Raw genomic sequence first — 27,938 nt, 5'->3', positions numbered from 1 at the left:
CAGGTTTGACTTTGTCACATTAAGGGAGTCCTTTTAATGCCAGTTAGCTGCTCAAAGTCAAATTACACATCATCACAAAAAACTGTCACCAAAAAGTGGCCCAAACTGAGGTCTTAAAACAGCCGTCAAGATAGTGTGCTTGCTATCTTTAACAAATGATAATGCAAACAGAAATACAGAAAAAGAAAACAGTACATTGCTTAGCTAGAAAGTTACTGAATGTTGAAGCCAAAAACCAAAGACCATTTGCAGAAAGAGGCGGGGGATGTTTCCCTGGCTTCTTCCCCCTACAGACAGATCACCCATTGCCTCTCTACCACTGCAGTGACAGATATAAAAAATACAAGATTGGCTTTTCCACAAATATAAGTCAAGAGTTTGAAGATAAACAGCCTTACCAACCTATCACTAGAAAGAAACTCTGTTTTATTAATTACATTTGCATGTCTCTTACGTGTGCAATATGCTGCCTGCAAAGGTGTTACTTCTGGACAAACACACAGCACACTTGATGAAGTACTAGGAAATATGAGACAGAGCACCACAACCTGATTATTTTTATTTTTTTTTAGTATCACGACTGCTTTAATTATTTCTGGGTTTTGCATTGTTCTGTACGCACTTAGCTCTTAACGTATCACATGCAAAACTCTTATTTAACTGTTCTGGGCACCACAGGGCATGTAGTGCTAACTTCCATTTTCACCACTTCTGGGGAAGAGGGTTTGGACTACCGGCATTCAACACAACTACTCTGTACTTAGGCAAAGAAACACATGCTTGCTAGAGGTAATCCTACATTTATGTTTCCTCACCTTCTACATGAGTTTTGGCTATGCACTGTTTTTGAGCCGTGCTTAAAAATCTAAAATTAAAAAAAAAACAAACACAAAACTGAAAACTCTATCAAAAGCATTGCTAACAGACCACTTCTCCTTCAGCACCCTTAGCTTAACTTCAGCAGCTTCCTCTGCACTTCCTTCTTCCTCCACTCACCTCAGTCAGTACAAGAGAGGATTGGGATTGTACTGGTGGGTACTTTCACTGCAAGTTCCTGTATTAATGTAATTTATGTTCTTTTCCTGCTATTTGGCTTGAAAATGCCCCTTAAACTTGTTCATTGTTATCAGCAGTACTGAACTAATCTCCTAAAAATACCAGGAAAAAATTACTCCTTTCATGTACCACGGCAGATGCTGACATCTGACAGTAGGTGCTTTCTAGACCTGTAATTAATGGGAATAGTTAACAGATGTTCATAAAAACAACATTAAAAAAAATTATTTGTAAATTAATTCAAGGGATTTCCCCTGATCAAAGTTTCTAGACATCTGCATCTTCCTCTGCTTCAAAAACCTGGATGCAATTAAACTAACATATGAATAAAAAGCAAATTTCTCGTTCAAGTTACAGAGTGTTGAATAATTACGCACCAGAATTTCAGACAAAGACTTGTCAATATGAATTGACAAAAAGAAACAAAGACAAGCTGGAATGCCTTAAAATATCTCCCACAACACTTGTCTATATTCATAAATGATAACCACTCAAATTTACAGTACCTTATTAAACAAATCTACAAATATGTCAGGAATGTAACTGTCTGGTTGCAACTCTGAAGTCACAATTTTCATTGATTAATTTCCTCTTTAAAACTTGGCACAGAGGTTATGTCTGAACAATAACCAGGCAATGCATCTAAATCACCCTGCACTCACATTTTATTGTGGAACAAAAAAATAATCATTTCATTTCAACAAGCATCCAAATGAAGTTCGTGAATCACTCCACAGTATTTTAAGTGGTAATGCTGCTATTCAAAACTGATGAAGTGATCGGATAACTGTGGATCTTTTCCCCCCTTCCTCTCCCCCGTGACACATGCATTCCATTTACTCTAAGAATTAGAAAGGTAACTTCTCAGACAATTCCGACTGCTACATGAAACCTACCATTCATGGTTCACCAGGAAGTTAGAAACAAATGTTTTAGCCAACTGATAGGCATTTTGGTTTTGATTTTGAGGCACTTAAATGAATTATTAACATTGTTATTACTATACATAAATGAGGGTCTGAATCTTCAGCTATTCTTGGACACAAATTCACTCAACTTCAACCAATACGTAGACTTCTTCAGCTTCACCATGCAACCCATTTAACAGGCTCAGAACTTCAATATAATCCTCACAGAAGAAAAATGCAGCTCAATGCTTCCTGCAGTATCCTAAAATACTGAAGTACTACCGTTAACCATACCTTTTGAAGTACTTCCGTACATTAAAAATCAAGAAAATATATATTGGGAAGTTGATAGAGCCTCTGGAAAATTCAGCTCCCAGGATGCTCAAGCTAAACCCCAAACATATTAATGGCACTAAATGTACATGAATTGACTAACTCTTATGCTAAAATATGGAAACTGTTTACCACGTATAAACACCAAGCACAGACAAGAGATTTAGGAGCAATAGCATGAAATATAAGAAAGAAGTTGAAAACTTAGGTTGAACATCACAAGGATTATCTGGACATTTTTACAAGAGGAGGGATTTTTACATGGAGAGAACTGTAACCATGGTACATTGTCCTGAGCTGTATTTATAATGGTTTGAGCTACTTCATATTTAATGTGAAGTTATGTATGGCCACTGCTTCAAAAGCAGTACTATTGTCTATGGAGTAAACATAACTGCAGTCAGCATGGGCACTCACTACAGATTTTCCAAATTTATGGTGTGAAACCCACTTCTTTCATAACATTTGAGTGGAAAACATGGGTGAAAGGGGTTGGTGCCATTCATTAAAGATCAGAACTCAAACTAGAAGCATGACACAAAATGCCTCAATCATAAAAAATCTGTTCTGCACGACACAACATGGAGTTAAGATGGTTTCATTGACTAATTATGGCCATGTTGGCGTTTCTTGCCTTAAAAAAATATAATTACTCTAGTGTGAACTGAACATCTCAGTTTCTTACTGTGCCTTTCTGATAATTCCCTTGTACGTTTTACAGATTTTTATCACTGATACGTACTCTCAACCTTCATTTTCCAGTGGAGTATTTCTGTTTTATTGCCGGAAGGTGTTTACTCTACCCTAGGTGCGAGAGACTGAAGGAGTTAATGTCTCAAACATTGTGGTGGGGCAAGTTGTGCTTAATGACTAACTCTGCTTAACAGGGAACTCTGACTAGCAAGGAAGCCCAGGTGAAAAGAAGCCCATCAGCAACAGGAGGAGAGGACATGCTGGAGGGTGCGCAGCTCCCTGTCCTCGTGTCCTGTTCTGGTGTGCCGAGCAGGGCAGCTCACCACGTATGGCGAAAGATCACGTCTGCAGGGAAGGGGAAGCTACTCCCCAAATGACCCCCAAGCCCACGGCCCAAAGGCTACCTAATTAGCCTAATTAGTTTGAGTGCCCACCTGAAGGAGGGGCAAGGATGATAAAAGGACACAAACCGAAACCCCGGGTGCGCAAGCCCACCGGAACTGGACCCCTCGGCTGACTGAACCCAGGACTGGTGAAATATTTCTCTTCTCTCTCTCTCTTTCCCTTTTCCATAATCCCTACACCTCATCCCTTTAGACATAAACCGTTGTTGTTGACCAAGTCTGGGACTAGGAGTGGATCTAGCCACCCCTAGGCTCCTCACTGAGAAGGAGTCTAGAAAGCAAGGGCGTCCACTCTGAACCTCCTGACTCAAAGGGAGGGCTCCCCTTATTGTCTTCCCTGAACTGATTCCCAAATAAGCAAGGCCTGTAGTATATGTTTGGTGATGTATGGTTAGCACATGTTACACAGTTTACTGACACAGTTTCATGCCAACATTTGTTGTGAGCATGCCAATTCTTGTTGTGAGCAAATAAAAATTGAGTTTTGTGAGTTAAAGGATGATGATCTCTGGTGTCATTTCACCTTAATCCTGACCTGGGAATCAGCAAACCTGAGTCATTGTCCTGAGAAACTGGGATGTGACACTGGGCTCTACTGTATTTTATTTGTGTCTTATTAAGTTGTCTTTGGAGAAAGACAAAAATCTCATCATTTCTGTATGATGAAGAGAGCCATCATAAGAACACTACAGATCCCACAGGTCACTTCTCCCTGACCTGGAGAACATAGGCTATGACTGTAGCTGTGTATACATTACCAACTTTTTACCTGAACCTATCTTTTTGGTCTGTGTTTTTACAGTTCTTGGCACAACAGGGCATTAGAACGTGACTCTTGGACTCCTAGATGCTCGATTAGTTTAAAATAACTTAGATTTCTTGATCAAAGTAAGCAATTGAATCTTCAGTTAAAAACCATAAGCCTCTAGACACCAAAATTTTCTGAATTGTGTGATTTTGGCCTTACTATGAACATTTTACTAGATTAGTAAGTAATTAACCTAGTAATAATTAAATTGCTTAAAACAGCTAATTTTGTGTTCTTTTACTGCCAGAAGTACAGAGCACACTTGTGGAATAAAACTATTTGGGAGAGCTTCTAAAGTTACCCCACCATATTTTTCCGAATTATTTAAGCCAGACAGTTTCCCATAACTATTTAAGTTCTAATAAGAACATCATAATGCAAAATATTTTCTAATACAGTGTTCTCGGATGTTGAAGGGGATGTCATAAAGCCACAGTGCAGAGACGCAGAGGAAACAACTCTGGTCCAAGAGCTTTATCGAAGATGTCTCTATGTGATTCTTTCGTATACAAGGGACAATGGATCAAACTACATATGACAGTTTACGAGCAGTATCTCTGTGCCAGTGCCTGGTAAGTTAAGCCTGTATTAGTGACAATGCATTCTGAATTAATATTTATAAAATTCTCCTGAAAATATCAAAACAGTCGAAGAAAGGACAGTACAACCCTAAGTAATGTAAGCTTTTAATAAGCTTCCTGTACACCCACAGAATGTCAGACTACCAAACACACATACAATCCCACAGTGTTTGCAGGGAAAATTCCTCACATAAAGTCAAGGTTAAATTTCCTCAGGAAAAGATATGTCATCATAACCCCACTTTGCCACTTATGTCAAACACCTACTCTATACAAATCTCAAAATGAGAATAAACAAACCACACAGTAGCTCTTTGGGAATAAGAAGGGGCTTTTCAGTTAAAAAAAAAAAAAAAAAAATTCTCTTAAAAATACATGGTCATCTTTTGGCTTTACCTCAGTATCTGAGCATCCAAACTACATTAAAGAACACACACATCCTTGCAGCACCCCATATCACTTCTGAAAAGACCTGTCAGGGAATTACATTTTCTGTTCTGTAAAAAATTAAACATTTCCACTTCTACCATTGTTAAAACTTGAAATGTTGGAAATGTTTCATTTTCTATAGAGTGTAAAACTTACAAAAATGCTTGGGCAGCATGCCAGCAAGCTGGTGAAATGGCCCAAGATCCCAGGTGCCAAGGGAGCCTGCCAATGCCTACCTATGTGCTTAGGTGACAGAAAGGCACATAGGTTTTTAATGGACTCAACACATTCCTGAAGAACATTTCAATTCTATTTAATTAGTATTCTGCATCCAAAAAAGCTTTAATCCACACCAGTCAGAATTAGTATCATCATCACTAATATTCTTTAGGAAATTAAATATATTAATTTATCCCATCATGACAGAGCTGGGGATTTACCCTGAGCTTTTTACCTCACCTCATCTCTTCAACTGTAAAACCTCTTCCCATTTCCAAAATTGTGTTTTCAGATACTTTGCATTCCCTGCTAAGGTGCCATTCTCAAGTGCTGTGCACACAGGAGCACAGATCCAAGTAGAGAACTCTATTCAGAACCAAAAGCTGGATTTTCCATAGCTGTGCTACCAGAATAATAGTACATATAGCTGAAAAGTCAGGCTGAGAAAGTAAAAGTAATCATTGTTTTCTGATCCTATTTAGATACTTCTCCAAAACACAAGTGACTTCTTGCTAAGTAGCAGTCACATAAAATACCGGGAAAGGCAACACAGTCTAACTGGAGACATGACAGTAATCCATATGAACCAGTGGGCAAGCCAGCAACTGTGAATGAAACTGGACAAGCTCAGCAAAACTTCATCCATAAATATCTCACTGAGCTCTCAACAATTAGTCTTTTATACATTATAGCTTGGTTTTTGCAAATTCATATACAAGTAAAGGTATAAACTTGGTCAAAAACATACCTCAATGCATAGCTAAAGACAGTTTAGATTTCACATCCATTTTGCGTTGCTTTTCAAGGGGAAACTCATCCCTGCCTATTTTTTCATACTCCTTGCTGCACTGTAAGTAAATCACTGAAACAGTCACTATTTTATTTTACAGGCTTTCTAACCAGAGCATTTAAGTGGTCATGATTACTGTGTGACTTCAGACTCAACTGTATTGATTCAATTTGGAAAGTGGGAACTGCAGAAGAGGAGAGGTAACAAGCTGTCAGGGTAAGCGGGGCCTTCTGGCCTGAACTCACCACCAAGGACAACATCGAATCATAGAATGGTTTGGGTTAGAAGGGACCTTAAAGATCATTTAGTCTAACCTCCTGCCATGGGCAGGGACACTTTCCACCATACCAGGTTGCTCAAAGCCCCATCCAACCTGGCCTTGAACACTTCCAGGGAGGGGGCATCCACAACTTCTCTGGGCAACCTGTTCCAGTGCCTCACCATCCGCATCATGAATTTCTTCTTTATATGCAATCTAAACCTACCCTCTTCTAGTTTAAAATGGTTGCCCCTTGTCCTGACACTACAGGCCTTGGTAAAAACCCTCTCTCTCCATCTTTCTTATAAGCTCCCTTTAAGTACTGAAAGGCTGCAATAAGTTCTCCACATATTAAGGACAGAGACATACTTAGAATTAATATCTTTACCAATAAGTCATAATTTTTACAAACAATAAAATAAATCAGATGAAACTGACTTTAAAAAGGGGCACTCTGTATCACCAAATTTATGCTGCAAAACAAGTAGGCTTGAATGTCCAGATCCCTGAAAGCTTCCTTGTGTACACTGCCCAAGCAACCCTCAGCCTGAAGTTAATTTACAAATATATTCTCACACATGCAGACACTGACAAAGAGCTAGTGACTTGGCAATGCTTCAGACAATCAGTAACAAAAAGTGGTCAGTAAACAAATGTTCCATTTGAGTTGCTTCCTTTGTTCTGGTGACAAACAACACAAACAAGTTTGCATTCAAATTCTACTTCACCCACATGACCATATAATTCTCTTTAATGCAGGGGGAAGTAAGGAAGATTTACTCATCACTCCTCCATTTTGGAGGAATACAGCCTACGTTTGAAGAATCTTACTGTACTGCAAAGAGCTTATGGTTTCAGTAAGATCTCTCAGTACTGTTTGTGTGTAAAGGACAGATGTTTACTGCCTGTTTCCTGCTGAAGGAGGTGACAAGCAGCTGTATATTCTGAGGTGAGCATGTACAAAGCCTACATGCAAGGTGCTGAAGAGGGGAAGCCACTTGTACAATAAGAAAATAGGTTTAACGACCTGCAGGAACACTTGAACAAATACAAGCATTTCTGCGGTTCTCCCTAACCAAAACCCTCAAGTTTAACTTTTATGAATCAAACTGTCAGTCATGTAAAATGAGTTCAGCTATTAATGAAAAAACAATAAATGAACAATAATGAGGAAATGACCTAATGGACCAAGGCAGATTGATTTAATTTGTTATTAATTAACTGCCCTTGGGAAAAACTGTAGAGGGAGTGACCAAACACCAGGATAACCGTTAACAGAATACTTTCCTCTCATAAATGAGATTTTCATTTTTTGTATGCTCCAGGAAGGATTAAAAAATAAAAAGAAAGAAAAAGATACTGTTCTCTGCATGCTGGCAAGACTACTGGTACATGTCACTGCCGATAAATTAAATTAAAGCCCACGTGCAGAAGCATTTAATCAGGAAGAACAAGCAAACAACGTGAAACACTATCGGCCTTGTTTTGCTCTCGTCCTGGCCTTTACACTAAAACTGTTCTTAGCAACTTCTTTTTTTATAATTATATTAATTACCACATTCTAGGGAGAAAAATAACCCTGAATGGCAATTACAGCTTCTCCAAGGGTAACAGAAATGTTACTAAATAAAGAATATGACCATGTAGAGTTCCATGCCTAGGAGGAGCTGCATCATCTACTATTTCTCTTTGTTATTAAAAGTCTCCGGTAATCTAAATATTGAGTTCTTTATAACTGCACTTATACATGCAACAATGGCAAAGATGCAGCAACAGTACACTCACCTATTTTTTCCTCTTCATCTACTGAAGTCTTCTGTTTAAGCAACAGTTTCTAAAATTGACATGAAAATATTTTCACTCCTGTTCCCCTACTACCAAAAGAAATTTGCCAATGGCCAGACCACTCATCATACTGACCTGCATGTCTTGCCACTGTCTAATTCACAAGCTCACAGCTGCCTTCTCTCCAGCCCACTTGTCATTCTCAACAAATTTCCCCTACAAACCTTCCTTGTCCATACCTCAGCCACCTGGGATTGCTTCTTTCTTCCACCTCATTCCTAACTTCCTCACCTCTCACCCCTTGCTCTCTGAAAAGAGATCCTTCTTGGAAACTATTCTGTTACATTTCTTAAGTTAGGCAGAATACTGTCCAACTTTTTGCCTTGATGCAGTAAGGGATGAAATAAAGACTGGGACATTTGTGTATCGCTTGGACACCAGTGAGCAAATCCAGCACAGAAAACTTTCCAAATTAATGCCCATGCACTAAGTTCATTTCTCATTTCCTTCAAAAAACAGAAAGTGTTTTTCAAAATAGCAATTTGTACCAGAGACTATTCTCAAGAGGCTCAAACTAGCCCTTTCATGTTTTCCATTTCAGACAAATACACTAGAACTTTCTTGACATTCGGTCTCTTCAGTCAACCGCTCCAGTCTCAATCAATGAACTTTATTCATAAATAAAGCAAATGTAATAACTGCTACAGTAAGAGGCAAAAAGGCACTCATCTGGTTTGCTTAGGTCATGTTTTTGTTATCCTGATCATATGATCTGTTGCTACATCTCCACTATGCAGGCTTCCACTGAACAGAACAGGATTTCTAAGAAGGAAGAAGAATCAGATGTGCACCCAACCCAGAAAAATATGGCCTCTTTTGTCAACATATTGAGACCACTCTTGAACATCCTGCTTCTAATATCCAAATATGAACTTCTTCAAGTTTGCAGCATTAAGTTGGGTTAGTAGCCCAAAGTAGACGCAAATATTAGGAAGAGGTACTTTAGGAAATACTAAAATGACATAGCCAGAAACTGAAAATTTTAGCAGGATGAAAATTGCTTGTGGGGAGAAACAGCAAAACCTCACCAGCCTCCCAGATACAATGGGAGACTGCCCCAGAGCACAGAGCTACATGCAGCGAAACATTTTTGAATGAAGTAATAGCAGAGTAAGTTTTACTTAAAAATTAACACAGAACAGATTTTTCTCTCCAATAAACTAGGAAGTCAAAAATCAAAGCATGTAGAGCTTGAATGCTGGTAAAAGTAGCATCTGTCACAGAACACACACAGCACCATGGAAAGATAATGGAGTGATCTAGGCTACTAGGTGCTGGCTCTAAATGCTATTTAGAGCATGACTAGCACTCCCAAAAGGATAGCCTTATCTTATGGGATTGAGAAGCAGGAAACCTTCATAATGTGGTCTACCCCAACTCCATTTTTCAATTTCTTACATGGAAAAATATTAAACTTGTCTGTGACTCAGCTTCTCCCTTTATCAAATTAGAATTGTACGTATTGGTAGGTTTAATGACTGCTTAAAATCCTTGAAGGTATGGTATTAGTAACTATAATATTATGCATCTATTTTCAGTATTCCCCAAGACACTTTAAAGTAAGTTCACAAAAAATTTCATTAAATTAATAAAAAACAACGTTCAACTTAACTTCTTGACTATGTGAACATTTAGCATACTAGGGAAAACCAATAGCTGTCCAACAAATTCAATATAGGAAAACGAGACTTACATTTGTGTTGCAGAGTTTATATTGCTTGTAGGTGCCAATGCAAACAATTGCTGCAGCCCTTTGAGGCTGGGGCTGACCCTGGACTGCCTGGTGTGATGCAGACCCATGATGGTTTGAGTCACTGCTGTGAAACAGGCTTTGAGATACAGGAAATGAGGATGACTGATAAACTGAGGGTCCCAGGACTTGATGTCCAGCCTGAGGCCCGCTTTCTTCTTGATAAAGATTCCCATGTTGAAGTGAAGGACTAGCTGCCTGGCTGTAAGTGTTCATGAAATTTGGACTCTGATGAAATACATGGTTCCTTGATGACTGTCGCTGCCTCCGAAGTTTCTGAGGCTGCTGACCAGTATCAGTTTGTAAAGGTAAAATGTACGGCACTTTTCCATATCCATACTTTCCTGGACCAATGGGATTTCTGTTTCTGCTTCTAAAAACAGAGAAGGAGGGAAAAAACAGTTACTGAATTCATAAGTGAAAGAGCAGTTAGATACTTATATGACTCCCTATTTGTCAAAGTTATTCACTGCAAAGCAACAGGTAACCAGAACTTGCAATCTATTTTACAGAAAATATGTACAAGCTGTAGTCTTGCTTGGTGTATTGGGAATCTCTGAAGAAGTCTACTAGTTGAACTAAATCCTGGACGCTCTTTGGCTGAGAGTCACATGGGAAGTCACTTAGTGTCAACTAGCAAAGGCAAATGGTTAGGTATGGTATAAAGTACCAGTTTGGGGGAAGGTCATTGTTGTTCTTCTAATCCCTAGGACTCTCCTTTAAAATGGAAATTCAGAAAATCAAAGCTGTATACTCCTAAAATTCATAACCATGATTCTGAGGAGCTTGAGATGCATAACAGCAGGAAATCCCTACTGTGGATTTGAGTAATGACAGAAGAAAATTTGAATTCAGTATGGCAAAGATTATTAAATATTCTGTATTCATTTAAAAGGCCTCCTGTGGTTCTGCTACATTTGCTACTTAAGAAATAAAAATGGAAACAGAAAAAGGATAAGGAACATCAAAATCTTACTGAAAAACCTCTGGAAAAGACAAATGCAGGAAAATATTCTTATGGCACACAGTTTATTTTCTCTTCTTTGGCCAGCAGATTTACCTTTTTTTTTTTTTTTAATAGACAAAGTGTGGATTAGCAATACATTTAATTAAAAAGTCATGACCCCTCAATTTGTTGTCAGGATAAAAGCCCACCCTTCACTGTACATTACTAAAACATGACACAAGAGCTTGGCAGCCCCCAGCACTAATCACAGAAGTTTCAGGTCTGCTCTCTTGTGCACAGATCTCTTCTTACTTACTGAAGACCCTGCATTTTGGGCCGTATTACACCTGTATCAGCACTCCCAAACAGCTGGTAGTCCCGGGAGCGTAGTTTTGTCCTCTGCACACTCACAGCAACACAATGGACTCGGTCTAGAAACTCAGCTCCAAATAACAAGTGAAAAAATGACAAAATGAGTAATACATTTGGGTCATACCATTCAAGAGGGTTAATCCTGGAATTTTATCTGCAAGCAATAGGCTCATTTGCATTTGCTTTTCTTGTCATCCTGTACAGCTCAACATCGCATCAGGCCTTGATTTCTAATGCTGCAGTCTGAAGAATAAGCTGGCAAAAAAGATTTCTTCCCATTCAAAGCGATGTGTGAATACATCTGTTTTGGGTAACCTTTGCAGCTCAGGAAGGGAGACACCATTAAAAGAAGGCCATTTTCTTTCTCTCTGTAAAATGTATTTATATTTTTTAATATATATAAAATAGACTTGAACTGCAGTGAAAACCAGAGGTTATAAATTGACATGCTTATTTTCTAGAAACTGAAGTGTTACAGATGTCAGGCAGCCACCAGATCAAAGAGACTCTTCTTTGGGTTTGTTTTTTTCTTGTGTTTGTTTTTTTCCCAAGTCTTATATTCTCCCAAGACTCCTGTTACATGGGAACCTTGGAAGTCATTTACTTAACATTCTAGCTTTATGGCCACGTGGGGCTTTTAATCAATCTTGCTGGCTCGAGGATGTGTGAACAAGAGTGTTGATTTACCCTGGCAGATAAGCAACCAGCACTCTTGAGCTGTTTATACCCATTAACCTGCTCTGTGACAGTGATGGTCATTGTGGAGGTAGGGTTTTGGTAGTTACAGTAGAGAAAAGCAGTATAATGGTTTTGGGCATTAAGGGAGGAAAAAAAAGCTTCCTGTAAGTGGACACGAGAGGAAAGAAAGAGAAATTATGAATGGCAATTATTTCAGAAGTTGATACTAAAACCAACGTGATATAAATGTGCACAGTTTTGTGTTGTGTATTGTGTGGGTTTGTTTTAATGTGCAAATAAATTGATTCCCCCTCTGTTGCTGCTATTTTTAATTTTTAACATAACTCTTCGTTTCTGAGCAAGAGCAAAACAAGCAAAAAAAATTTTTCTTGACATTTCTAGTCCTATTCTGCACTCTGAAAACACTTCAGTATCATAGTTCTCATGAAGCATCTTAGATTTTGGAGCAAATTGGTTCATCTTGGAAAACAGATACAACTCCTTATTTTTACTTGCTCCAGTCAGTAATGATTCTTACAGACAGATTCTTCTCAACCTGACCGCACCAAATCTGAAGTGTCTGAGATACGAACCTTGGCAACAACTCCTAGCATCGAGAAAGTTAACTGCTTCCTTGCAGGGAGCACAGACTGCATGGGGTGGTGTTCGCAGGGATAGACAGAGGGTGGCCAGTCTACCGAAATTAGCCTTTCGAATTTATCATCTACAGTCAGGTTACTTGCATTTTTCATCAACAGGAGGAGAAAGCTGCTAATAACTGAGCAATAAGCCATGTACAGACCAGGAGATTGGTAGGAATATGCCTCTGTCCCAGCCTTCTGAATGCCAAATTCATTGCAGCAGCAAGGACTAGACTTTTCCAGAGAGAAACATCATCCGACCCACCTGGAAGAACTGCTGCCTGGCAAACTAGGAGAGGTCATGCAAAAGGTCAAAAATGAAACTGATGTTTGACTGTTTATCTTCAGTTCAGGGTCATGAATCAGAACTGAAAAGAACTGAAGGACATGCGAGAAATGCTGACATAACCTAGGACTCTTTGGCCTGAAAAAATTATGAAATGGGCATATAGTAGTCTTAAACATAGAATGACTAGTATCTGAAAGAAGGACTCATGGTTGAAGGCATCAAGTGTCCAAAAGCTGCTAGAATCTCATTAAATTATTTGCAAAAATTAGAAAAACTTGATTTTGAGGGAAGCCAGACTTTTTTCTTGTAAAATGGTTGATAGCTGCAACAAACATACAACAACAGCATCTAAGAAGTGAAAGCAATAACAGCATTCTTACTGTTAGTTCCTGTCTCATCGTGGCTTCTTTTTCTACACTGTAAGTTGGAAATGTTGCTGGTGCCCCTACTGATGAAGAAATGAGGCACCATTTCTGGTAGCCTAAGTTTCCAGCACCCTTATGATGACATGCCCATGGTTGCCTCTTCCCCCGTAAGAGTTTGGGCCAGAAAAACCCAAGACATTGCTGTGTACCACTGAATACAAGTTTCAATTTGCTCAGGTTTTGCAGTACTTATGACCTGGAATTTTCATGGGAACACACTTCCTCTGAAATGGAAGGTTAACTTTTTGTAGCTGGGAACATCATATTTCTTTCAACAAACAAAATTCTGGAAACAAAGTGTAACGCACAACCTCTAATTATTAACATCTTTATCAGTGTTCATGCATTCATTTAAACCAATATTGCCTGGACTGAAACTATTCCAAACACTGTCTGTTTTGCCTTAAACCATCTTTCATTCACAGTTGGCAACATCCTTATAAATTCGGAATGCAGTTTGTTGCAGTGTAATAAAGAAACTTGTAAAAATAGCTTGGTGGTAATTAACTTTTATAATTCTAGGGGAGTATCAGGCAGAATTTATGATGTCATGCAGCAATGAGGGAGGGAGTGTTATGTAGCTCCATACACAATGAGAAAACAACAGGGAAAGAGGAATCAGGGAAAGGAAAGGGGGAGGGAAACCAGACAAAATCTACCATTAACTTAATAATCAGAATTAAACTAACCTTGCTGATGCTGTTTGCTTTATGGTAAATCAACCCAGCTTTGATCCGCTGGTAGATGGAAGTATGTCAAGCTTTAATGGCTTGTTGGGAGTTTTCAGTTGCCAGTTGCCAGCAGGACTTTTTCTTACCTGTCATTCATTATAAGCCACATAAATCACTCCTCCCCACAGCATGGCTTGGAAGCTCCTCCTTATTGGTCCTTTTTTTTTTTTTTTTTTTTTTTAAATGCACACTATCATGACCTGGGTCAGAGTTGGGATGCACTCACATTTAACACAAGAGGTAAAGGAGGAAAAAAGAATTGGCAAGTAACAGCACATCCCCAAGCCTTGTGCCTACTTAGCCAGACCTAAGCTAGAGTGAGATTTTGCAGCATTAGACTTTACATATCCAGGTATGCTAAAAACCCAACAGTCATCCTTCTTAATGTAGCAATGGTTAAGAAAAGCATTTGAATAGGATGTTGGGTATGTACTGCTACAGGAGAGAAGTTGAGTGTATGAATCACAGTCAACAGCTCTCAGACAAACTCTGAAAACCCAATTTGAGCAAGATCTGAGTTTTAGACTCTGAGTTTTAGACAACTTTGACAAAGCTTTTCCAGCAAGGCGTTAGATTCTATGTTCCATAGTTAGTTCATGGTTCTCCAGCATTAACAGAAATAATTACATGAGTCTGGCAGCAGAATGGAGCCCTATATTCCTCCCACCAGCACAATTCCTAAAATAGCTGTATTTAGAAAGGATTCTAATATATTTCCAAAACCTGCAACATGCTGCACTGAACTGACATACCAAGAATATGACTGTGTCAACACAAACTCTTCACATAGCCTATATGAAAAGAACAATAATGAATAATGCTTAGGTTCCTTCTGATAAATACAGTCCCTGCAGAGCAGATATTGTTTATAGATGGATTTACTTAGGTATTAAAACCATAAGTTGGAGCACTGATCATAAGAATGATTGCAGGGTTGAACTCCAATAGGTATGAGAAGTCAACCATTGGCACTAAGATACAGCATTATCACGCTCAGAACTGAAGCAGTTAAAATAACACTTTACTGCTCATTTAACTATACAATAAATAGTTAACATTCAAAAGAAACCCAACTCCCAGAGAGGAGAAAACACCAACTGTTAAAAAAACAGGTGACAGGAAAAAGCACCCTGGGACTTTATTCTGAGGTATTACTCAGTGTTTCTTACTTGTGTAAATCCAACACTCTTTTTGCACATGCTTGGGCCCTTCAGGAAGTTACCTTCTACATCAATCTTTTAAAAACCACTCCCCTTTTCAGCTAAACCAAGTATGACTGTATTAGCAGAACAGTCATGCTAATTTTCCATTGCCTGTAAATTAATGTTCATACTCGGAAATTTAATACATTTGTCAGGTGTCCTTCCTTCTCAGGGTCCCTAGCCCTTAGATGCGCAGAGACAACTTAGGACTGGGGAGAGCTATGTTCATTTCCTACATCTGTTTCATTTAGAGAAAAGTTCCTCCTCCTAGGTCATCCAGATCAGCTCAGGTAGAGAAACAACATGCTCCCAGGTTTCTCATGTGCTAGGCCAGTTAAATTTACATGAGGGCTTTTGGCTGTATATCTTTATGTCAGTCAGACTTCTGCCTCTGCTGATCCACTCACATTAATAAAACTATTTAATGTAGGCCAAGCCTTTTATTTAATTGCTTCTGATAAAAAGATATCAATCAGTGATTGTCTGCAATACTTTGCATGGAGAAAGGTCCTAAATACCCCTTCAAGAATTGGAAGCAACAGAAAGGAAGAAGCATCAAAAAGGCAAGGATAAGTAAATCTCACCAGTTCCTTCACCTGTTAGGCACTGTGGCTAAACTGTCCAGTATATCAAATAAACACTTAATAATAAAAAGTTTTTCAGTTCTTTACTGGACTGAAGGAAAGAGAAAGAGGGAATAAGAAGAGGAAAAGAAGTATTCAGCAATAATTGCAGTCAGTTAGGATGAAGACTGCATGTACGATGGACAAGCAAAGGGGGGGAAAAATGCCACCAAAACCAGAGTTATTATCTAAAGGCAAATTACTGCTTAACAGAAAAATGTATGTTGAAAAGCAAGTAGCTGCATCAAGTGTTTCATGTCAGACCATAGCCAGTAGACATCTCTCATCTATTGTGTTCATCTCAGGTAGAGGCATAACAGCTGTTAAATGCAGATCTGGCAATCTTCTTTCTTTGGGCATAATTCTCATAAACACACACACACCTCCCTGATTGTTCAGACAAATCTGTTTAGCATTTTGATAACAAAAATGATGGGCCCCTTTAAACTTAAGCCAATCTAAATATATTTTTGAATTCAAAAATGCATTTGCCCAGACAAGTATGAAAATCAGGTTTTGTGCTATTAGTGTAAGGATTGTAGCAAACATTTTAAAATAATCATTATTAGCTAGTATTCTTATTGGTCTAACTATTAACAATTTTTCTCATGCTGAGGATAAGTCAGATGAGACTAATGAGAACTGGCTCCTCACAGCACATTCTGAAGGACAAAAAGGAATTTTGTTGTAGTAGCTTTTTCTAATTTTAGCCATAAGCATACATGTGCCTTGGTCAGCAAATAAATGCATTATCACTGCTTCATAGAGTTTATGCCAAGAACAATGCTTTGAACCTCAAGTGTTCTTGAGGTTCAGTGAGAATGAAGTACTTTCAGGGCTGGTGGGCTTGTTATTTATATGGAATAGAAACCCTCTTTGAACCAAGGATATGCAGCGTCTTTAAAATACACAAGTAAGATTACAGATTTCCTGGGCTTCCACCTGTTCTCTTAAGTGCTCTTTACAAAGCCTCTCTCCAACTTACCTTTTTAATTTTTTTCCCTTTTTTCACCACTTCCTTTCTCTTTACATTTCTCCCACCGTTCTCTAAACAGAGGTTCCCTGGCTCACTTCCAGCTGAAGCATAACTCGTTTTCTTTCTCTTCTGATATCAGACAGAATAAAGAATGTGTTTTACATGAGCTTTGCAGCATTTCATTCAACTTATCTTCTAGTATCAAAATACTTCTTCTCTTGTAAATGAAAAACTGCAAGGTTGCACATTAGCAAAACCTCTCATATATGACACCATGGAAGACCTGTTATCCTACTGTTGGAATGTTTTCTTAGAATGAACCCAAAGAAACTGCCAATTTCCCTCATTTTCAATTCACAACCTTTCACTCTGTTTCTCAAGGAGTAATGTAATATTCTGGGAAGGTAACAGCCTTCAACCACCAGTTTCACCAGGGATGAGCGGGAAAAACTGCAAAAGAATTACAGGCTTCATGACACTTTTTTCAAAATTTTCTCTTGCCTATTGGCAGAAATTATTCCGCAAGCAAAAGAAGACAGTCTTCTTCCCTGTATGCCCAGACACAACAACCATCGTAATAAAAGACAACAGAATCCCATCACAGAGCATTTGCATAGCTGTGAAACCAACACTTAGCAGTTTCTTTTAATTTTGTTGAGAGTTTGGTCGAGATTGAAGCTTTTTTCAAAATCTTCAGAGGCTTGCTTTACCAGGAATCCTGTCCTGGACTTAACAGGTAAGTCCTTTAATATGCTAAGGAAACTCATCTCATCAGTGAGTCTGGTCTAACTGCACATGTTAGCCTGATACTGCTTTGGGTGCCCAGGACCCAAGCATTCTTCAGGTTCTTGCCTATTCTTCTCACTTGGGAACTAAGCAGTTGCCTATAATCTAATCTCTGAAGTGTTGCTGACTGTATTTTTGTCCTATCAACACAGCAATCAATCCACAGCTAGCACCTACTCAAGCTGAACTTAATAGTGATCTATCATCAGAAACAGAGGTTCTGTGTGCAAGACAGAAGTGGGAGGAAAAACAGAAGAAAGTGTACAAATATGATTTATAGCTTTATTCCCCAAACAATATTCCACATTATGTACCACTGCAAAACGTCTTTTAAATTATACTGATTTGCATTGCAGTTATTAATTTCTCTTTGAAAAATGCTCCAAAAGTGCATTTCTTTGATTCACACCAGAAACTTAGTTCTAAAGGAGCTCAGTCCCCTTAGACCCTTATCAAAGCTCTTCAGCTTAAATTTAAGTCCTACTAGCCATCATGGTTTTAACAGGACTACACACATACTTAAGTTAGTAGGCCAAATCCTCTTTCACTAAATCAATTACATACATTCTAACATTTAAATCTATTTCTGTGGATAAGTATACCAAGATTTAACCTAATATTTTAGATCATAGCAAAATACCCATTTAGCAGCATTATATTCCTTTGGTTGACAGCTTTTAAAAGACACTACCCATTTATATACAGTTCAAGTATTTAATAGTTAGAGTTGCCTTGATTTGGCTTCTAAAGAACTGAAAGTGACTTATTAGCTATTCCTGTCAGCAATTAAGTTATTGAAATATTATTCCAACAGTTAAAATGTAATTAAGAAAAAAAATAAAGGGAGACCAAGAAGCCTTTGCAGACACAAAACTTCAAGTAGAAAAAAATAGGTCCCAATTATGTAAGCTTCTGTTAACAGGATAGGTATGGGTATGTATTTTTTAATGTACTTTACTATTTTTTTATTATTCCTGAAATAGTATCCTTAAAATAATTTCAGATATACATTTTTTATCCCTGGCACTTACTCCATAATTCAAAACTGTTACTGGCCTACAACTGTCCTATTCAATCATTTACTTTCCAGCTCTCCTACTGCTTTTAATTTTCTTTTATGTTTTATATACTCTTAGGCACACAGTTAACAAGGTTTACTTTAAAAAGACTGTCCACCATGCATTTTTTGGCCCCCTCTTCTTAAGTCACAAAATAAACTATTTTATCCTGGTCATAACTGCTATCAAGTTTATACCTCTCAGTATTTTAGCAGATTCTTTCCCAAGAATCATTTTTAACAAAAATGAGTGATTTACTGGTTCTGGGAATATATTTCCATCTACTCAAAGGGGAGATCTCTCAACAGCCAGGTTGATTCACATCAAAAGCCACATACTCACTTTCCACCAGCTCTAAATCAATCTGGAGAAAAACACTTAAACATGAATGAAAGAAGGGAGCCCTTTGACTCTGTTTTATGTTATGACAATGCATGCCTATCTGCTCACTGACCTAGAAAATAGCCTTAAAGAGGTGAGCAGTTACCTTTGCCGAATGTTTGGTCATGAGAGTTAAACCACCCCTTCTGAGATTATATCACACATCGGAAAGCGGAGCTATGATCACAAACTTCTTTTGCCACATTATAGCATATTATTCACACTTCATCAGCACATTTCATTGCAATTAAATCAGTGTAGGCATTCACTTCATTTTACTGATTTTCATTATCAAGGTAACTAAAACAATGGAACTAACTAGTTTGGTCTACACTTCTGGTAACTTTGGTAACCACACCATGACTTGTGGATATTCACTACTTCCCATGTATCATATATGCATATAAGCATTAAAACTATTGCAAGCATATTTGACCTAAAAATTTCAACTGCTAGAGGACACAGAATAACCAACTATACCTAAAAAGTGCATCTTCTGTAGGAAAATGGATTATACCACAGGGGTGTTTCTTCTCTCATTTCTATATTATACTAGGGGAAAAAATATTTACATTTTGTCTGACAGAGTAGAATTAATGAATAAGGTCACTACCTAAATTGCCTCTTAGGAACAGGTTTAATTAATTGGATTAATATGAGATGCACATGTAGACTATCTTAAATGAAATTTTCCATCCTCAGAGATCACCACTAATACCCCAGTCTAGCATAGTTGCAATACACCCAGTACAATAGCTTACTGTATTGGCTTTTGCTGATCTCCCAGGAAGTGCTATATATCCTCATTTATGTCACTTTCAACACTGAGATAGGATTCCAGAATTTGAACCCAAATACTACAGTCCTCTTTTTCTTTGAGTTGATAACGCCCCTGATCCCAGGAAATTCAGTTACAAGTCTACAAGTTTTTCCCCTTAGCTTCATCTTTAAGGTTTGATTGAATAATGTAACCATGCAGTTGGCAGGTAAAACAGCAGAAATTCAACGCAAGTAACCACATAACTCTGCTGAGACGCATTACAATTGCGATGGGAGCTTTGTTGTGTTTCTACCCCTTACTGACCCAGCAATAATTCATTGGTAAAATGCAGTCCCACATCTCACCGAATGCTAGCAGCGTTCTGACTTCCCCCCCGCTCCTTCAGCCAACCCACTTCAGGAAGGGTTGAAATGTTCAGCACTAAGATTAAGAAAGCTTCTCGGGTGGCTTGCAATTACAGTATCATGTTAGGTTTTTATTTCTGGTAATACCATTCAAAGTGTGCTCACAGTAGCATAATAAAGATTGATACTAATTAGGTAATAATAAGTGAGACCTAGAGCATATCAGGGGGATTAATAACCAGATGAGAGGTGGGACAGCACAAAGTCAGCCTGAGGCCACAACCACCCCAGCTAGCTATTCATTTTGCCAGGAAATACCTCATGTGATCTTTACTGCTATTAGAACCTGTTTGGAATTTTATTCAGAATGAAAATAAACATCTTTCTCATATGGCTTTAAATCCCCCAAGTGCTATCAAAATGAATTCTTTGATTACTACTGCTGCTCTTATATTTTTCCAGAAAACTTATCCTCAGAAAAGGATCAAATCCTTCTCCCTCTGTCTTCCTCCTGCATACACACCAACCCCCATTAAGCTTTTATAACCATATTAGGTTTGGGGTAAAATGCATCACGTTTTCATTCTATTAGAGAAATAATGAAAGGAGGGACGGCTAAGTACTTGAGCTGGGTTTCATTCCAAATATTAAGAAAAGCAAACACCATGCCAATAAATATAAAACGTCAGAACTTGAGAAAATAATACCTTTGTGAACCTGCAGGTCCAGCAATCAAACATTTGTCCACCTCTATGAACTGGAACTGACTAGAACAGGTCACAAAAATTACACCAGAACACACAGCTAACGACGCTTAAATTGGTTAAGGACATAACAACTGATTGTCCCTTTAAAGGCTAATTGTAGACCTGCCAACTGAGTGACCTACACTTGCCTGGTCAAAGCATCTGTGAGAGGCGGGGAAAAGAAATACTTTCAGAAAGGAAATTCTGTTTTGACATTAAATGACACACTCTTCCTTTCCATTGCTCACAGGCCTAGAAATGCAAACTGGCCCTATACAGGGTACAAAGCAGAACAGCAGACTTTCACGTCAGCTGCTGGCAGCAGAATAAAGACCACAGAGCTATAGCCGTGTGAGAAGTTGATGATTTTTGGATTATTTCCTCAGTGCAAGTCTTTTCTCTCATTCCTCTTCCAAATACAAAAAGAGCTTTAGGGAAGCCCTTTCCTTATTAACATATTTCTTTAAACTTGCACTATTTATGGAAACCTGCTTTACTTATTTCATTATTCTGGTGATAAATGTATTTTTTCTTTCTGCTCCTAAGAACCACTTACAAAGTACGCATCGTGCCTACAGAAGCGGACACAGAATTTCTGCAGCTCCACCATGAAAGTTCACTTGTACAGAAAGCAAAGGTGGCAGTTGTAAGCATCGTAACACTCAGCACATCTGTATATAATTGTGGTTTTGTCTTCTCTATCACCAAAATAGAGAATTGGAAATGAAACACTTAAGAAGTACTAAAACCTAGTCCATGAATGATATTTCTTTCTGAGATGTGTTTTCTCTCTTAAAGCATGTTATCCTTTTGCATGCCCATATTACTTCTCCGTACTTGCCTCTCTATAAAGATGTCTAAATGCTTTGATATTTTTTCCACTATCTCCTCATCCCTGTTCTTATTCTATGGTATGCCCCACACATCTTATCTAGGTGAAATAAAAAACAAGGCTGTGCTAATGGGAACTCAACTTTTCAAAGCTGAGAAGAGCTCCCTTCCTTTGCCAGCAGACAACCCAAAGAACCATCAGCTTGTTTTCTGTGTTTCCATCCTCATTCCAGTGACTGACTATAACTTCCCAACACATTTCAGTTATGCAAGAACTCTACTTACAGCACTATGGTAAAAAGGGGAGCACTTAAACTTTTCCAATTAGGCTTCTAAGTGTAGGTTCCTCAAATCTCTCTCTCCCTGAGCTTCATGTGCAGCCCTGGTTTCTAAAGCCTGATTGAACCACATATGACCTAACTTTCAAAAGCCGAAAATGTGAGTATCCTCTTCACAGACAAGGTACGTCAAAATTTATGATATATAAATGATATTTTGAATTTTGCTAAAGAAACGGAACAGTTCTTTGTCAGCCACCTGGAAACAGGCAGAGAACTTTTCCACTTGTTGCTAAATGACACAAACATATCTGGCTGCTCTGAAGGACTGCTATTGCTGTCAAAACTTATTTGCCTTGGAAGCCATCCAATTCCATCTTATCATGCTATCAAATGTGAACTTATCTCAGTCACAAATGTCCATTCCTCTTCTTTGTTTTATGGAAGTCTGCTAAAATTACAGCTTTTATATAAAGTCCAGTACAGTAAATAGGATACCCAAAAAATTTTCCACTGACTGTACATACTGTGAAAACACAGATTTATATTTTAATAGCCTGACACCAATTTCCAATATCACCCATATAGTGAACATTGAACAGTCTTATACAGTATAAAAATCATGTCTAGAGTAGCTTACATTTTGAAATCCATTTTCTATATATCTGACAGGACCAGTAATTTCCTTTGCAAAGGTTTGTACTCTGGATTTAGCAAATTAAGGAAAACTATTAGGCTTGTCATTCTAATAATTTCATTTTCAAATAACATTTTTTGTTCTCATTCTGTTTTCACAGTCACCACCAAAGAATCTGAAAGTTATGCAATACAACAGGCTTTAAAGCCACCAGGGACCCTCCTAACACAAGATGGAAATAAGTTATTACGCAAATAAGATTAAAACACTGACCTTGAATCCACAGTCTTTTGCCAAGGGGCAATGTGCGTGTGGGTGGAAAATCAACTGTGGTACAGAAGCTTGCACTGTGCTTAGGAAAGCACAAGAATTTTCAAAAGCAGAGGCCTCCGTCACACAGGAAAGTGGAGGCACAATGGACAGTATGATCATTTTAGTATTTCATATGGCGAGGCAGTTATTAGGAAATAACATCGTTTCACTTCTGCACACAGTCAATATTATTTTCTGCTCATTGCCCTCTCATGTTCCAGCCGTAACTGCAGTGATTGTTTCAAACTGTTCCAGTCTCTCCTGGCCTGCAGAGGCCACCACGGCAGCAAGGGACAGCCTGCGGGGATGGAAACCCAGCTGTGCCAGCAGCCTGGCAGCAGGTCTGCTGCAGAGGCCAGGCCAGCCGGGATTCCCTTGGAGACTGAGGGTGCCAAGGGGCTGGAGCAAACAGGCTTTGAATGACTTTGTGCTGACGGTTCAAGGACAGGCTTCCAATATTAGTAATAACCCAGCTATGTACTACAACCTGTATCTCTTGCGCTGTGCAGCTGAGAACAAAAGTGCATTATAGAAAATTATTAAGTAGGAAAACAGAAAAAGAAAATATGACTTTTGTCTCAATGCAGTCATGTTAACGCTGCTACTAAACGCCTGCCTCTGGCATTCTCTGAATTTTTATAAGATTATCAGTGCCATACTGAAGTCATACTCCATAGCTCTAGGCTATCTATTTGCATGGGTTTGAAAGAAAGACAAAGCAGTGATTAAAGGAAATGGCCAACACCTAGGAAGATCAACATCTGAACAGCTGGTCCCCCCTTTTGAAATTTATGCTTCACTGAGACAAACAGGAAGCTAACAGGTTAATTTCTATTTTCAAATATTCTTTTAGGTGGAGAGTGTTTCTTGCAGGGGCTGAGGATGTCTTTATCACCAGCAACAGAGTGTCCTACAGTCTTATTCCAGTCAGACTGGAATATTGCCTCAAGGTAACATTCTTTTTTTTGCTTTGGGTGAGCAAGATGTCTTTAAAAAGGGAATGACATTTGACTGCTTCACCTAAGAATCTTAAAGAAGCAGATGATATGAAGGAGAGGTTTTCTGTTTGGGGGTTTGGGTTAGGGGTTTTTTGTTTGGTTTGGTTTTTTTTGTTAACTACCCCCAAAAAAATCTCTCCATGCATCTCCCAGAAGAAGGCTGAGAGGGAAAGAACCAGAGTACTGCTAGAATACACAGTCTGAGGAAAGACAGACAGAATAGAGACGTTTCAGGAGCACTCCCTCCCAGGGAATCTCCCTGCCCATTCTCAGTTTCCAAACTGGAAACACATCTATTTTCCTTTCATACATATATTAAAAAAATCTGATCGATTGGTATCTAAGAAGAGAAAAAAGTGTTTCTCCAGAAACTGGAAAACTAATTGGAATTAATTGTAACAGCACAGTTCCACCCAGCCTTAAAGACTGAACAGCTAAAATTATGAAATTGATATATACAGTGTTTCAAATATTCTACATATTAAACACCACATTGTTTAGTTTCATCAAACAGGAAATTTTGCTAAAAGAGGTGGTAGAAAACAAAAAAGGAAAAAGAGAAAACAAAAAGCCCACAAATAGAAACCCTTTGAAAAATACAAAACAAACCTAGAGTTTTGACTAGAAAAAAAGTGAAGGGGCAGTTGGCCATTCTTTATGAAAAAAGTTTGATGAATCTTTTTTTCAACCAGTTAAAATCAGAATGGCTATTGAAGTACAGAATCCAATTATAGAGCTTTTATTATTATGATGAAGATGGAAATGTCAAATGAAAGTGTAATAGAAAAGGAGAAATAGCTCAATAAATCATGAAACAAATCTTAAAGGGAAATAAGATGATCTGCCTAGTACAACTGTAGACTAATTGTATCTGTCCTTGGGTATTATGACATAAGTAGTCAACAGGGAGGACAGCCTTCCACAGAAGATGGTAAACATTGTAAAAGTCAGTCTTAGTCTTTAATAACTTTTCCGTAAGTATTAAAAAATATCAACTCTAATCTGACATGTTATTCTTAAGATACATCATTCATAGCAAGAATAAAATGCATGCCTAGACACATACCTCTTTTCTGGCTTGGCATTCTGCCTCTGGGACTGAGAATGCCTGCTGCCTCTCAACGCTCCTCTGCTCAGATGGCTGTTATTCTGGCCTCCCGAAGAAGCAGAAGCCCGAAGGCCAGCCCAAAGCTGGTCTTCATTCCTGTGAAGTGGCACAGACGTACGGATGGCAGAAATGACGTGGCCAGGATAAGCCGTCAGCGAGTCCTCACGGTGGCGGGAATTCTGATGAGGAAGAGTTCTCTCTGAGGCCGGGTACTGCCGTCCTGGCCGTCGGTAGCCCCTTTCGCGGTAATAGGCCGGGAGGCAGGGCCGCGTTTGCTCCATCACACCGCCACTGCAGCTCCGAGAGCAGGCAGACCAGGGGCCCCAACTTCCCCACATGCCTGGGATTCCTGCACCACTATCCTCAGATGCATCTCTTTGCTCTTCTATCCTCTGGGGAACCTGTAGACACAACAGATTGACTCAGGAACAAGAATTCACACTGTAATAGAGGAGAGCACTAATACCCTTTTTAAGGCATTCACTCTGCAGTCACAAGTGAAACCGGACGACAGAGGAAGTAACTTGTCTTATTCCCTGTCAAATGGCTGCCTATTCTGCCAGTATAGGAGGAGGTCTCCTGCAGCCATCAACCATTCAGGCCAAAAGTATTTTTTGGACTATGTGGATGGGAATAGATGTTCTTTAGTTCTCAGCAATGGAAAACATTGCATAATACAAATTTTGGAAACGTGGAGATTGAAAACTGTTATAATATTAGCAAAGCCAGGAAGTAAGGTCATTTTTGGTGACGAACTCGGGTCAACAGACACTGACTGCTCTCTTCCACTCTGATGCCTCAACAATGGACATTGCTAGTGGTTGCAATAATATTTCAGGAACTCCCATCTAATGTGGAACTTTTTAGGAAAGCTTCAACGTAAGAGGACAGGCTGATTTCCAACCAGCCAAAAATACTGCAATAGCTAACTCTTGTATTATCACTTTTCCCCCAACTCCCATATTAATGCTTCAAGGAAAAGAGCTTTTCAAGATGACCCACCCAAACCTACATTCACAGAAATCCCCATCAAATGCACTAGGACAGGACAAGTTGTTTGTCTCGGGTGCTCAGTCCCATTTAGCCCATACTCACCATTCAGCAGCACAGGGAAAGCAAAACAAAGAAGAACCCCAAAGAGAGAGGGTTTTTCTCTTGAAGGAAGCTAGGGAGGATTAGGAAGGACAGGGATTGTTACTCAAACTGTGGCCAAATATTTAAATACCCTGACCTAGTGGTTAGCAAGGTATCAGCACAGCCTAGAAGTTAAAACCACCCGCCCCATCTCACTGCGGACTTGTGCCCCAAGCTTTACCCACTCCTGGAGCTAAATCTAGTCAGTGTTTCGTGCTGGGTAGAGTGCTCAACTTTGTCGCACAGAAATTAGATCCATTTTCTTTAAATGCATAGTTTTTCTGTTGTCATTCTGTTAGTGTTATCATTATCATTATTAGTTTCTTCTTTTCTGTTCTATTAAACTGTTCTTATCTCAACCCACGAGTTTTACTTCTTTTCCCGATTTTCTCCCCCATCCACTGGGAGGGGAGGGAGGGAGTGAGCGGCTGCGTGGTGCTTAGTTGCTGGCTGGGGTTAAACCACGACGCTTCCCTTGTCCATCTGTCTGAATTACAAGTTGTCAAAGCAGGCTTCCAACGTCTGATTCTCACAATTATTAATATGCAGAATGTTCTTTTAAATGAGCATCCTTTAATAGTTTATTTATATTCTGAATAGCCTTTGTACCAACAAGTACACACACATATCAATTCAATTAGGAGGCAAAAAAGGCACTGTCCACAAACAAATGCTTGCCATACCTCTCCAGCCCTATTCAAGTATGTAGCTACCTCAAAGTGAGCTTTGGAAAGACAGCCTTGTCTGTCTGTATGTCGCTTCCCCCCCCCTTCAAAGGACGACCTCCTAAACACGTAACTTCCATTAATAATTCTACCTCAAACAGTATGGTAGAAGAGCAGAAGATTAACATCTACATACTTTGCCTCTAGTCACAGATAACATGTACAGTCACTAACTGAACTGCAAACCACCTATGCCAGTGAGCATACATTACTGATCAGCTAGCTATAAACATGGCAGGCTTTGGTAGAATGTGGTTTGCAAACATGAGTTGAATAGACCATTACAATATAAAAAGCCAAGCCAGCACAGGGTTTGTGGTGCTGCTGTGTAATAGTCAGTTGTGGTCTACATAATCTGAAACATTTCCCCGCTCTGAGATTGCTCTCACACTTTCATCACCAACCACAGAAAAAACTGCATTTAATTATAACTTGTGAATAATAAAAAGCATCTGCATTAGTGGGATATGTTACCCATTTTGCCAATGTTATTTGAAAACAGGAGCAGATGTCTCTATTTAATATGTCTTTTTTCTGTGGGTACCCCATTTGGCATCAGCCTTTTAAATCCAATAGCCTGTACAACCTAATACCACATAATATCAAAATTATGAATAACATGCAACAAGGTCTTGGTTTCTGGCTGTTACATTTGCTTTCATATCCAATAACAGAACACGACTGGCTCACGATTTGACCAACTATACAAGCTACTCTTCAGTTTATGATTTTTTCACCGAATATTCACTGTTCATACTTACACTATACATTCATGTAGCTTTACCACAGACATAAAATGAGAACAGTTACACACAGAGATACTCTTCTGGTCTGACCAGTAAAATTTTTTGCAGTAAAATT

General features: G+C 38.8%; 1 protein-coding gene across 2 annotated transcripts in view; it reads right to left on the bottom strand.

The window, feature by feature from the left end:
• The window catches only part of THSD4 (thrombospondin type 1 domain containing 4), a 327,756-nt gene that overhangs the window by 258,656 nt on the left and 41,162 nt on the right, over positions 1–27,938 (bottom strand). For both annotated transcript variants that reach the window (XM_069798090.1, XM_069798091.1), the window contains exons 4-5: positions 25,177–25,619; positions 10,019–10,448 (exon numbers count right to left, since the gene is read on the bottom strand). In XM_069798090.1, the coding sequence (XP_069654191.1) occupies positions 10,019–10,448; positions 25,177–25,619 (873 nt within the window). The remainder of the gene's footprint in view (positions 1–10,018; positions 10,449–25,176; positions 25,620–27,938) is intronic.

This window comes from Haliaeetus albicilla, chromosome 12 (genome assembly GCF_947461875.1).
Source record: "Haliaeetus albicilla chromosome 12, bHalAlb1.1, whole genome shotgun sequence".
Taxonomy (NCBI): domain Eukaryota; kingdom Metazoa; phylum Chordata; class Aves; order Accipitriformes; family Accipitridae; genus Haliaeetus; species Haliaeetus albicilla.
The sequence above is the reverse complement of the archived record's forward strand: the minus strand, read 5'-3'. Positions and strand labels throughout refer to the sequence as shown.